Genomic DNA, 14,130 nt, shown 5'->3' with positions numbered 1-14,130 from the left:
AATAAAACTCTAGAAGAATATGAGACCACCAACATTTTCATCCAGTTATTACCTGCTGCTAATTTCCATTATCTGTCGTATCAATCAATTTCAAATTGATCCAAGAACAAATTGACAATTTGCTCTAAGCATGTCAGAAGATCTAAAAGTGCCCGGAGGAAACCCACCAAAGCCTGGGTGAAGATACAAACGCAGCACGAGGGACGTCGGTCTGCCCCGAACACACCTCAAGCTGGAATCAAACCATGGACATTCTTGCAGTGAGGCTGCAACACTAGCCGCTATTCCACAACACTATTCTGACGTACACTCACACTTCAGACGGTGTTATGAATCACTCACCTATGTTCAGTACAATCTTAAGATTGTGTGTTTTTTAAATAAACAACCGCTACGGCATCGTAAACATTACATCTACGTCGTTCACATTTGTGTTGCACATCTCAAGGGCCCTTTTACGCTGAGGCTCCAACATGCCCTCCTTCTCATGAGTGTGTTGAGAGAATGACACTGAATCCTTCGCAGGGATGATCCCTCTGGTTCTTGTGAAGGGCAGATTCAGGGATACGGACCTCAGTGCTCACTCCGAGTGTCAACACCACCAGTGAAAGATGGCCACAGCTGATGCAGCTAATGACCCGATTGAGGCGGGGGCCGTATGGGAGACGAGCGAACCAAACAAAACAAAAGTTAAACGTCTTCTTTTTGATCACTTAATTTATGGCAGACTGCTCACTTGACTTAATGTTGAGCATTTTACGTCGTTTAACATGGATTTTGTAGTATTTACAGTGTCATATTGATCGTGTTTAAAGACCTCAGAAAACATCCTTAATGCTATCGTCCTTTGCTAACATCAAAGGTTTTCAAGCGCTCATTGAGTAAAGCATGGTCTTGTACGTGGCTGACTGGTATATGGGGAACTGATGAGGTCAGAGGTCAATTTGAGGATGAAGAACCAATGAAGTTCACCTATTAGCCAACCAAGCAGCAAACATGACCAGATGCTAGTGAAGATCAGAAGTCCAGTCTTTGACTTAGCTGACACTTGAAGCATGAATAAACTGTATATATAAAGGCAGCATATTAAGCAATATAGAACGCACTGGAATATTAGCCGCACCCACTAAATTTACGAAGGAAAATAGATCTTGTTCATACATGAGCCGCACCGGTCGATAAGCCGCGGGTGCAGTGGTGCTGTCTGCACCATAGAGAGGTCAGTGGTGCTTCCGGCTTAAAAATGCTTTTCAAAACTAGTGTAAGAGTGAATGTAGAGTGTCTGCTGTATGTGTGTGTAACCACAGCATGTGGGAGGGGTTACAGGATGAGTGGCGTCACATCTTTTATTGACATTAAAGCGTTCAAAATGCTCCGAAGTTCCAACATCACATCCGATCTCAGCTGCTGCTTCTAGTCTCCGGTCCTCCACAAATCGGCACAGTTGGCGGAGCAGCGGACACGCGGGTGAAAACAGCACGTTTTCAGAGCTATAAGAGTAAATAAAAAGCCTCTGATTTCATCGCCTGTAAAAATGCATATATTAGCTGTGCCATTATATAAGCCGCAGAGCTCAGACCGCAAGAACAAAGTAGAGGCTTATAGAGTGGAAATTACGGCAATTATTCTAAAGTTCTGACTAGCATCTTGTTAAGCACGACAGTATTGAACTCCCGAATGGTCACACAGAGTCAGCTTAAAACAATACAAATTAGTGATTGCTAACAGTAAATAAGAAGTGAATTAATATTTGTTCCCCAAGCTAAAGTGTAATCGAAAGTAATTTATTTGTGCGCTGGAACAAACTGAGCCTCTCTCCCTTGCCTTCTTACCTTACATAGCTGGGATGGGCACCGACCGCCATGACCCCAGTATGGGAATTAACAGCAAAACTGAAATGTATGCATAAAATTTGTTTTCATCATAGCCATGGGTGTTGTTCATGGCCCTTCTGTTCTCTCTACAAGCTGAGACTATACTTAAATCTGTAATTAGAACATAATAAAAATGACTGATGACAAGTGATAAATCAGACTGTAGTGCTTTAGTCATAAACACCAATATAGACCTCAGTGCAATGCTCTACACTTTTATTGACTAACTGCTCAAACACTATGAAAATAATACTATTAAGATGGCAGCGCAAATTACATTTGACGGACTCTCATTTTCAGGAAGTCCCCCGATGCAAAGAAGTCAATAGACCATTATCTTGCTCGTGTAAACAGTGCGAGTGTGCACACAGTTCCATTGGGATTCAAGCATTGTGAGTCTGACTGGGAATGTGTGTCTCTTTTTTGCTCACAAAGAAGAAGAACTCGTTGAGCATCACAATTAGGAAACAAGGAGGATACTCACAACCAGTGTCTCTTCACGCAGCTCATTTGAAGAGGAAAGCAACAAGCGGCAGGCACGGCGATGACGAGTGTGATGCAGTATCCATAGTAACCACCAGAGACACTTGAGGAAGCCGTCCAACAGGGCATCTGGGCTATATTTATGAATATACAAGTGAACAAATCCCACACAACGGCTTACTCTCGTCGTACGATCTCAGATGGCTGAGCATTGACACAAGTAATGGCACAAAGCCGTGCAAAAGCACACTGTGTGCAATTGTAATTGCATTTTAAAAAATCACAACCTACAGGTTTGCATGAAACAACGCAGCAATGACACACAGATGAGCACACACACACATCCGGTGTGTTTCATTTGACTGCCGAGCTCTGAAGATCAACCTGTGCGAGTAAAGGTCACATTGCCTGGCAACCACTTAAGCTTAAGGAATAGTTTTAATCATGGTCTGTGCTCTGTTCTCCAATCTCCTGTCACCATTCAGCTCATACACTTACACACACACACACACACCCATCAATTTCCTCTTCAAAGCCAAGTCAAAGGAAGCATTAGGTTACATCTGCCCACAATATTGTGATGTAAGCCACAGAAAACAGCTCTGTAAATGCAGCAGGGAAATAAATACACCAAGAAAAACACTTGTATTTATAGCTACACACAGATACAATGAAATCAAAGGATTTGCTGACTGTATGACGGAAACGCACACACACTTGCAGCGTCATCATCGACTGTGATTACAAGGACGGCCTCACAAAAGAAGATTCCCAGCGGAAAAGTAATACTCTATATCAACATGAGAAGTCATAATCCCATCCAGCAACATCTGGAGCCGGCAGCAGCGTAGCAAGCCAATCAGCCCTTCCACAGAATCAGCAGAGGTACAGCCATATTCCGAGGTTACAAGTGCACAGTGTGGTTGCAGGTATCAAAAAGAACTATTATGTAAGCGATGATTCACAAGCAAATGCTATTCTCCAAATATTTGTCTGTTGTAGTCGCACAGTTTCAATGGTATGAACGCTAATATTGTTAATGACTGGCTCAAATGTGGAAAATTACAAGTGAGGGGTGAAAAGGCTTGTTGCCATCATCATAAAATCAACAACTTTCTCTACTGCTCTTTGACCTGTGGATCAATATTAGCTACATCTAAACATTGCAAACTTTCAGCAACAAATACCTTTCTTTGCTCTTGCGAAAGGAGACCAGAGTTTTGATGGCAAAACAGAACCAAAGGAGTCATAATGATATGGCAGATCGGTAAAGTGGAACAGCAGGAACAGCATTTATGGGATGCTGGATCACAGAGGGAAGATACTTCTGTTTAATGACAAGGGACACCCTGGAAAGCTACCCGGTCAGCTATAGACAGAGAGTGACCCATACATGCACCGGGCCAAAGCGGAGGGACAACCTGTGAATGTTTTTGGACCATAAACCAGAATAAAACCCTTTGCCATTAGACTAAATGAACCACTACCTTTGAACCTTTGTAGCGTTTTCAAAATGAGTCAGAGATAGTCATGTTTAAAAAAAAAGGTAGTTTCATGTTATTCCAAGTCAAATTCAAGGCACGACTGGGGCTCAAGCATTGGTCATTCACGCTCAGGTGATAAGATAAACAGTTTACTAAAATAAAATCTTGTCCATTAAAGACATGGCAGCAAGGTATTCTTCATCTGAACATGAAATACGTTTACATTTCCAATCCCTGCTCGTGATTCTGGACTTCATAACAGTCCTCCGCTCCACATGACTCCCATCACTGCCAGTCAGCCTGACCAAGTGGCGCCTGCCTCAGCGTCCTGACTCATTCGAGTATTGAGAAGTTGCAGAAAAGTGTTATTCTTGAAGAGATCACAAGCGACAGCCTCATGGTGGAGCGGCATGTCGTTGAAACACAATCTTTCAGCTGTACCGCCGCAGCGACGAAAAAAGTCTGGGAAGACACTTTTATTGTCAACACTGTGAACGTCTTTGAGTCTGTGTGCAGGCCCAAGGGTTTATTTCTACAGCGACATCACACAGAATATCAAGTCTAGCTGCGTTATAGTAGTGGGGGTTTTATTGTGCTTAATTCTGATGTTGTTTCCAAAGGTTTTAGAGTTCAAATGATACTGTGCCTAGATTCTAAGATTTCCTTGGCTCACCTGTGTAGATCAGTGATAAGAGTACAGTCAGTCAGTTAACCTAAGCTAACTTAAAGGACTCAATCATCACTTTTCAAAATATAATTTATTTATTATAGTATTTTACCCAAGTTTTTTTTATTAATCTAATCAACATTTAAGGTAGAAAGGTTCATGAAGATGGTGCTATTATTTTCGTATTACATGCTAATTATCAGTGCACACTAGTTCCTAATAAAGAAGTTCAGTCAACTTCTTTGGCTGACTGGAAAATTATTTTCAGTTTTGCAAAGATGCAACTCATGCACCTGTGGATGTGTAGTGCTGACAAACAATCACAGAAGTTAAATGGACGCCTTGTGAACTAGAATTTTCTGGGTAAAAACCTTATACTCAGCTCCTGGCTTGTCATTTGGGCAAATGCCAGGGACAAGAAATGTCAAATTGCCGCCTTACTTCCACCAAGAATTTGTCACGTTGTAAAACTGTTGGAGGCATGTGAAATGTGTGAGACTACACTTTAAAAAACAAATCATAAAAACTCTGAAGTATCAAAAACACACGCCAAGACGTAATCCACCGCGCGCGCACCTCTATTTGGAGATGTAAACTGAATCTAAAATGACGCGCTGATGGTTAAAATAATTCCCAATAACATGGCGAGATGCTGTAAGATCTATTTCTAAAATGGGCAGGTGACGAACGCAGGTGATGGACGAACCATCCTGGAATCAGATCTGTGTCGTTTCTGTTGTACCTAAGCAGCGTCTCGCTTTCAACTTAAACCTTTTCTTCGTTTATACAGACACATAAGCATCCTTGAGAGATGATAGTAGCAGTGGGATGCTATATCAGTGGTAGGACAGATATATATTCTTGGCTGGTGCTGATAAGCCACTGATGCCTTGCCTTATTTAGTCAGAACTCACTGTGCTGACACACTAGCAGAGGAGACATCACAGACACACTCACTGTATGTTTGTCTAACAGTTCGTGAGTGTGTGTGTGTGTGTGCGCGCGTATGTGTGTGCTCATGTTTTTATGTTTCGTGGGGACCACTCATTGCCATAATGCTTTCCCCAGCCTCTCACCCAATACAGTGTCTAAAACAAATGGCTAACCTTAGCCAGGACCTAAACCAAACTTCAATTCAGCTATAATAATTTGAAGTTTCAATCCTTAAACTGAGGCTTAACCTCCTTGTGGGGACTGCCCGGCCGTACAACCTACCCGGAGGTGTTTCCAAAAATTGGTCCCCACAAGTATAGCAGGACAAGTTCCTACAGCGTGCGTGCGCAGACTTTCACCAATACATTTTTAGAACAGGAAGAAATTAATAGATGCATCAAATTAACCTCTCACTTTGGTACAACAAAAAAGTCAATTAAATAAGACTGACGGAACAAAGGAAGGAGGTTTTAGAGAAAGCTGCCAATGACACATACTTCAAAAACACAACCATAGGACTATAATCCCAAAGAACAGATCAATAACATGATGGCAACTGAGATTATCGTGCACTATTCATAAAGTGCAACCAGGTATTGCATTTCAGAATACTTCAGTTTTTCTCAACCAAAATCCTACTGCTTTAGAAAATGTTTTAGAATGGACTAGAATGTGAATCTCGTCCATTTACTCCATCAGAAGTGAAGGGCTTGTGCCCCAAAGCCAGGAGCTGAGAATAAAATTAACATGGAGACCACAAAAACTACATCACGTCTTTCGATGGGATGCCAGAGCAGCACAATATGAACTCTGCATGAATAGACGCCTTGACAGCTGAGTGGCGAGGGGTGTGCAGCAGCCAGAGACGCATGCTTTGTTCCCATCTCCACATCATGAAATGAGAAAGACCAACCGATTCACCCACTGTTGTTCACGTCTTATTCTTGCACTAATGAAAAGGTATTGGATTCACAAAAAAAAAGCCAAAAGGTCTAAATATCTATCTCAGGTAAATCAAGGTCACATGTCGTGATTTTATATAGCATGCTACACTGTTCACATTAAAGTAAAGTCAGGCTATCAGAAGGTGGATGGGTAAACGCCGGCATGATGCAACACATGTTGCAATCTATCTTTCAGTAAATACGGAGGGAGGGCCCAAAGAAGGAGCAACATTTGAGATAAAAGAGATAGTAGTTGTTGGAAACTGGTCATTATAAAGGTAGTGAACTGACCATGATAACCAAGCTTCTCAAAAGGCATGAATTAGATTATGAAAACATAGCTGCGAAATGACATTAATAATCATATTCAAAGAAAAAATGGGAGTAAACAGAACGTCAATGTGCCTTTTAATCATGGGATCACCGACTGACCGAATAAAAGACATCATTGCTTCATGAACAAGGATAAATAGATCACACTTAAAAACATTCAAAACATTAAATAACCCTGCTTGCAATTTTATGATCAGTGCTTAGCGTATAATGGCCTGGTGTATGAAACATTTTCATGACTGAGACTCCATGACTTCACGGGTCACAAAATGAACAGCTAATAAATAAGACAGCGCTATATAAATTTAAAACTCTCATGGGCCACATGAACTGACAACAACTACTTCCTGGAATTACCCATGTTTAAAAACACCATGAACGCAATAAAGGTCAAAACATCCATTTGTGATGGAGAACAAAAGCCGACACACATCTACACACGTTTGTTTTCTCAGTTCCCGCCCCCTTCCATTAACAACTAAACACACACAGAAGTGTATTGAATAACTGGTGTGTGAGTCCATGTTCTGCAGATAACCTGTGAATGGGGGCATGGTCACTGTACGCTGCCTGAGCTCACTATATTTGCCTATCAGCAGCATTCAGGACAGCAGCTCCACCCCACCAGCAGATGGAATATCTCTGCTGTTACACACCCTTGGTCTTCAGAATTCATGGTTTTCTCTAACCCCAAGCTAAGCATATTCCACTACCAGTGCGCATCATTTAGCTCTCTATTCTGTCCTTTTAATGTCAGCCAGCAGGTCCCCCTTCGCATCCGCAGATCCACATGGTCAGACAGACATGTGACCACAAGCGGATCGATATGAGTGCATCTTTTGCATGCGCTGTAGAACGAGACTTACATAACTGGCTTCCAAGCACCGCAGTCGGATGTTTTAAAGCAACAGTCTAAATAGATACTGATGTGAGTTATTTGATCACTTTACAGAACCAGCAGTCTTGTTTATTGGTATCAACACGCAGCGTCGGCTAAAATGCTTTCGGCCTTGTTGCTTCATTACAGTATCAGGTAATGCATTTGCTCTATTGTACGTTGTTGCCATGGCATTCGGTAGATGAGGAGCTCTATTCATGTACAATCCTTTATTTGATCCCTTTCTTTGACGATGCGCACAAACATGCACACACTGTGAGGATGAACAGAGCAGTACCTGTCGCGTCCACGTCATGTAAACACAATCTAATGCATATTCTACTGAAGTGCAGGAGATGAATACTGGTACAGCAATTCCGTTTAAAGGTATGAGATTTTTTTCCCCTGGAACATTTCACATTCCGCTCGCACGCAAACATTTAAGGCCACCTGCGTATGTACACTCCTGTAGAAACACTGTCAAATCATTTCAACCATCCTTTTGACGATGATTGGCTGGTGACATGTCAGTTTAAGCCAATTGACATTTGCACATGCTCCACATCGAACTCTTGTGGAGCAGAGCAACCTACGGATGTCAAAGCAATGTTGTGTTCCCTGAACTGTGTCCCAGTTGGGAGCAAAGGTTTTAAAGGAAAAGGTCACACGGCATCCACCTGTTAAAGAGCAGATGCCACGTCGGAGCAAAACCTGGCAGGAGGAGAAAGTGTCATCATTGGCCAATGATATGCACAGATACACTGTTCTTGTACATTCGCACATCAACGTCATTGGCTGCCACATCTCCTTGGAAATTAAAGGGCAGAGCATTGTATTCATGTGCAATGACTCTGGATACGCACAAATGATAACATCTCAAGGTCTTGGTTCCTCTTGGTACTGGGCCCCTATCAGCATGGAAAAAAAATATGTCAGGTGCTAATACTGTATAAACAGTAACCACCTGTGGCCAGAATATTTGATGAAGGAAAACAGACTTGTTCTGAGGACGATGGAGATGTATTGCAAAATGCTGCGACACAAACATGCTGATTCTTGTTGTTAAGCCCTGCCTGACTGAGAACCGAAAAACATTGTGATTTTTAGGAGTTGAGCGGCTCATGTTTACACACCAGATACCTTCATGTAGGCAGGTAAGAGTGAACACAAACAGAGCGTACCTGGAAGCAGCTATTTCCACTTTACTCCTGGCAATGGCTGCGGCCCTCTGCGCACCCTCCACCGCTCGATCCACCTTCTCTTTAGTTTTGGGGTTCTTAAGCGGAATCAACTGCTTCCTTATTCCTCGCACCAACATGTTGTTTTTGTACTTCCCTTCTTCTTTGGTGCCGTCAGGAAAAACCGTGCAGCCGTAACCATGCCGCTTGTTGTTAAGCCATTCGCCCTCGTACTTCATTCCGTTTGATCTCTCGGAAACACCAAATCCATTGCGCTTGTCGTTCTTCCATTCGCCCATGTAGGTTTCGGTGGTGGTGGCATCCACATGGTCCTCTAGAAGCAAGTCCTCATCTGGCAGCTCGCCGTCACCGATGGAGATGGTAGAGTTGGCATCGCTGGAGCTGATACGGCTCATGGTGGCGTCACTACGGGCAGAGCTGCGTTTGCTGGAGATTGAGGTCCGGGAGTCTGATTTCCGCAGCTGTCGCAAGCTACCGAAAAGAGAACCCCTTCGGAACAGACCCTTCTTCTTGCCCGTGACAACCTCGCTGTCAGAGTGGAAGTTGAGTACGAAGCCACCACGGCTGCCAGTGGGAGTGTCAGCATGGGAAGAGAGATCCTGCAGGACAGTGCCGTTGCTCTGCTCAGAGCGCAAGGAGGCCATAGATGTACGCAACGGAGATTTGATGACGGTAGCCATGCCATAGGGAACACTCTGGCGCACCCCGTAGCCATGACGCATTCCACCCATCCACTGACCCTGATAGGTACCTGAGAAACAGACGGAGAGCCAAAGATGAGTCTCAAACCTAAAAGGAACCCTCTGACTATTGTCATGCCACAGGTGTCTTTAGGTATCTCACACCGTCAAAGTGGTGGTTCTGACGTAAGCACGTCTAACACAAAATAAATTATATCAGGAAATATGAGGCCACGATTCTTTACAGAAAACAAATGCAAAGATGACTCCATGATCAAAAAGAACCTTTGAGTAAGCACACAGAGTCAGAACTGTAAAAACAGTATTGCACAGTATTTACCTCGACAAACAATGCCATGAAAACATGTTTTCACAAACCGAGGAATGCTAGCTCAATCAGGGAATTTGATTTAGGCACCACAGATCACTTGGGATAAATGTGAATCGCTCAGCCAGGATCCTATTTTAAGACAGTGTGCAACTCCCCCACTGACAGTAGGCACATTCACCACCATCCGTTTGTGTCTGAAGATCAGGATTCGCTATGAGTCACATAATGAAAGGAATACTTCATTAATCCTGGCTGTCGCTGAGCTCAATCAACATGTGCCAGCCGACTGTAGCGCCGCCACTGCGCCATCTCGCCACCATGCTTTCACCGTCGAACGTGACTTGCGGGCCTGACACCGGCATCTAATTGACCAAATCACTGGATTGAACCATTACGGCGCAAGGGATCGTACACTTGACTGGGCAGGAATTTAGGTGGATAAACAGTGTGAGATTAACAGGCTGGCTCTGCGCTGCATTTCAATTTGGTGACCCCGCTGTACAAGTTATCAGGATGTTGCTGGGTCAGACAGCCAGATGTTCTGTATATCCCAGAGGATCAGCTGATTTTCCAAGCCCATCCCCCCCTCCCCAGCAGCCATCATATGTGATACATTATCTCTGTTCAATAAGGCGTCAGCTAGTGGAGATGAAAATACAAAAGAGAATGCTACGTTTTTCCTTTCTCTTTCACGCTCAAAAACTCAAGTCTATTTCATGACTGGCGTACACTGCTCTCTCCAGGAAGCTCTCTCCTTGATCAAACGGGTCTCTAGACAAACAGAATCTGCAAACACAGCACCTATTAGTGAGATGAAAGCTCAGAGAGAGAGGTCTTAAATCGACCACTCACTTTCAGCATGACCCGAGGACTTTCTGTGTGACCGAATGCATTTGTTGACAAGACACTTCACTGGCTCTTCTTCAGCAAAAACAGACCTGAAATACTGTATCGTGTCATGAAGACCATGAGAGGGCGCCGATATAAAACTGTAAATAAAAAACCTCAAAAAAGATTTCAGATTTGTTCTGAGAGATTATTCAGCAACATGTTTTGGTAGCAAATGGTACACATAAAGATAATCAACAGACTTCAATTCCACTTCACTCTCCAAGTTCTTTGCTTTCAGGCGGGCATGGGCAACAATTGTGCCAACAAGTGTGAAGGTTTTTAAGTTGGGATAAAATAATATAGTTATTGTAATACAACAACTCCTAGCTAGAGGAAATCTACAACCACCTCTTTTAGATTGGATGGCCTTTATTCATCCCACAGTGGGGACATAAGTGCAGTGACAAATGTGATTTAGCAAATCTATTCAGTTTTTCTAATTCAATAGTTCAATGAAAAGTTTCAGCGGTCCCATGGTGTGTTCATGAAACCCAGAGAGCAGTAAACTCTGAATCACTTCCATCATTGAGCTTTAAAATTGAGTTTTTATGATGATGAGTGAGCTAAAACATAGATTCAATCTGAACTATTTCAATACTTTACCTTTACAGTCAGATGCCTTCACCTCTAGAGAGAACCAGTAGCAATGCAACAGGGTTTTTTTTCGGCAACAATCACTTCAATATCTGTTTCTGGCTCTCAGTTGAATCCATTTAAATTTGGCATTAAAGTTATCAAGGAAACAATTGGGTTTTTTTTTGTCATTCTACAACATGAACTGAAAATTCTGTAGGAAACTCATGGTGCCTAGTTTATGATTTACTGAGTTCAATCTAATGGAGTAATGTCTTGATATATTCAGGCAAAAATTCAGCAGATTTATGTAAACATTTCATTGTAGAGTCTTCCGATACTGTTCTGATATTGACATTTTATATAATATGCTGATATTGGCCAAACACTAGATTTCCTGATACCAATAAATACCAACACCGGTATACTGTACGCAACTCATTTCAGGCCACATCATATCTGCTGTCATGAAATGACCATATTAATCATTGCGACTGTTGTGCCTGTACTCCATTAAACATGTGTGTCAAAAGTAAGACCACAGCTTCAACTGAAGTTACACAAAAGCATTTTCAACATATTCAACATCAGTTTTCATTATTGAGGGAAAACCTGCTTCAAAACAGTTTACTTTAAAATGATCCAACTATCTGGCCGATAATATCAGCTGGCCAACACGGGTGTTGTCAGTTTGGTGTTGCTTGTTTTGTTGTTTTAGCTGACACCTCATTGGTTAAACTGTGTGTGCAGGATCAACTGGAATGAAAACCTGCAAAACTCAGGCCCTTTGCGGACCGGATTGCTCACCCCTACTTTAAGACAAGGTGTTGAGTATCCTCTGAGCTGACTGGCACAGCGAAGACGCAACAGTCAGGTGCCAATCTCGGCAGTCGCCATCCCACGGCTTGTTCCGCTTCCACCCACCTGTGCATCGTCTTGTTTAAGAACTGTTGAGGGTTTGCGAGCTCAACGTATGATTGTTTGAGTTGGTTTCTAGCATGGTTTTTCTGTCAAACAGCAACATAGCACTTGACCTGACTTTGCATCTTAGCTTGTCATCGAGGCTATTTTTATTTATTTTTTAGTCATAGCCGAGTAACTGCGAACGCCAGGATTTGTCACAAACTCATGAAACACTGAAGAGCCATGAAGACGACTATGAAATGTGTCTGTCAATCATTGTAATAAAATCTTACAGCATTGCTTGGGCCGCTTAGTTCGCCAAGTGGGAGTGAAGGCTCTGCGCTCACTTTACCACACAAAGTCAGTGATATAGAACACTCACTCTCATCATAAAACTGCATATTTCCAAGAGCCCCAAAAGTGGGGTGTGCAGGTGCAGTAAATCAAACGTAGGGTTTGGAGGGGGGGGCTGCGTGCCTGAATCTCAGACTTCACCCCTCACCATATCAAATGCACTGATGCTTCTCCATATCGCACGCGCGCGGAGGAAAGGCTTCTTACCGCCGTCACCGTAGGTCTCGATCCCATAGCCGTCCTGCAGCCCATTGCTCCAGGTGCCGTCGTATCTGGCAGGTGTGTTGTGACTTTGCCGGACTCCGTAGCGCCCCTTGAAGCCGTGGCTCCACTCCCCACGGTAGAGCCACTTGCCTTTATTCTCCACGCCGAGCCCGTGCCTCTTCCCCTGGGACCAGTAGCCCCGGTAGGTGTTCCCGCTGGGCCAGGTGTAGACCCCGACTATCTCAAAGCCGTGGGACCAGGAGCCGGCGTACTCGCCTTGGCCCTTGGGTCCGGTGCAGATGCCGTGTCCGTGGGCTTTGCCATCCTCCCACCCCCCGCAGTAAGTGCCGCCGTCGTCGAAATCAAACCGTCCGCCCGTCATTCAGACACACACACTGAGGGGAAGAGGAGCTGCAGACCGAGTCTGGGGGTGGGTGAGGGGATCCAGGACCGATGGAGGCTTGACAGGTCGCGCTGAGCAGATGATGACGACTAGAGGGAGAAAATGTCGGAAGATGAGGATGGTCGACTTCCAGGCATGGATGGAAGACAAGAGGCATGCGCTGGGGTCAGTGTGGAGGTATGAGTGGTGGGCGTCATTTACCGGAGCCGTCCGCGTTCGCTCGTCTCCCCCGCTCACCCACTGATCAAAGAGGGAGCGAGAAAGGCGTCGAGTCCCCGCTGACGAGAGACACACGGCCAATCTACGCGTCACAAACAAGCCCCGCCCCCAGCGCGCTCTCTTCTCCCTCGCTCTCTCTCCGCCGCGCGATGCACCCGCTCCCAAAATAGCCTTTATTTTGCCGTCATACGGCAGAAGCAAGTCACATCGACCGGGATTTTTGAACAACACGCCACTCTCAACAATTAATAATTCCGGAATTTGGCTTTTTTTGTCAAGAAATGCCGAACTTGATATTGATATATCGGTTTTGTCTTTGTAAATATTACGTTTTAGAACTAAAGTTTGCTGTTTCCTTTGCTCTTGTTTTCTGCAGAACCGATTTCCCCCCCTCACTTACTCCGTATCATAGATGAATCTGCACAGTCATCCTTCTCCACCTTCGTCTGTCTTGCACATCCTCCCTAATCGCATCCGTCCAAACCACCAGATTCAGGCCTCAGTAACTTTATGTCGACACCGCCTCCTCATGGATTGTACTGATTTCCAATCTTGTCTGTGTTAGTGATCCCCAAATGAAATCTGAGCATTTTGAACCCAGCCACTTCGAGCTCCACTTCCCGCATCTGTGTCACAGTCTCTAAGCCATTCGTCATAGGATGAAAGCACCCCTTCTACTCTTGTTGATACTTTTCCATCACTCCTCTCTGAGTCATCTCAGAGGAGATGACTCACAGAGTCACCCTTCCACTCCGCCTGCACTCTCTTCTTCACCACC

General features: G+C 44.0%; 1 protein-coding gene across 2 annotated transcripts in view; it reads right to left on the bottom strand.

Annotated features, from left to right (window-relative positions):
• LOC128756177 (junctophilin-1-like) overlaps positions 1-13,436 on the bottom strand; it is a 34,149-nt gene extending 20,713 nt beyond the window's left edge. Inside the window, exons 1-3 of one of the 2 annotated variants that reach the window (XM_053860466.1) lie at positions 13,335-13,436; positions 12,734-13,222; positions 8,777-9,545 (exon numbers count right to left, since the gene is read on the bottom strand). In XM_053860466.1, coding sequence (XP_053716441.1) covers positions 8,777-9,545; positions 12,734-13,112 — 1,148 coding nt within the window. In that variant the 5' untranslated portion in view covers positions 13,113-13,222; positions 13,335-13,436. Of the gene's footprint in view, positions 1-8,776; positions 9,546-12,733 lie in introns of both variants that reach the window. The other variant, XM_053860465.1, reaches the window with a different exon arrangement.
• Between the last annotated feature and the right edge of the window lie 694 nt (positions 13,437-14,130).

Source organism: Synchiropus splendidus, chromosome 3 (assembly GCF_027744825.2).
Source record: "Synchiropus splendidus isolate RoL2022-P1 chromosome 3, RoL_Sspl_1.0, whole genome shotgun sequence".
In the NCBI taxonomy this organism is placed as follows: domain Eukaryota; kingdom Metazoa; phylum Chordata; class Actinopteri; order Syngnathiformes; family Callionymidae; genus Synchiropus; species Synchiropus splendidus.
The sequence above is the reverse complement of the archived record's forward strand: the minus strand, read 5'-3'. Positions and strand labels throughout refer to the sequence as shown.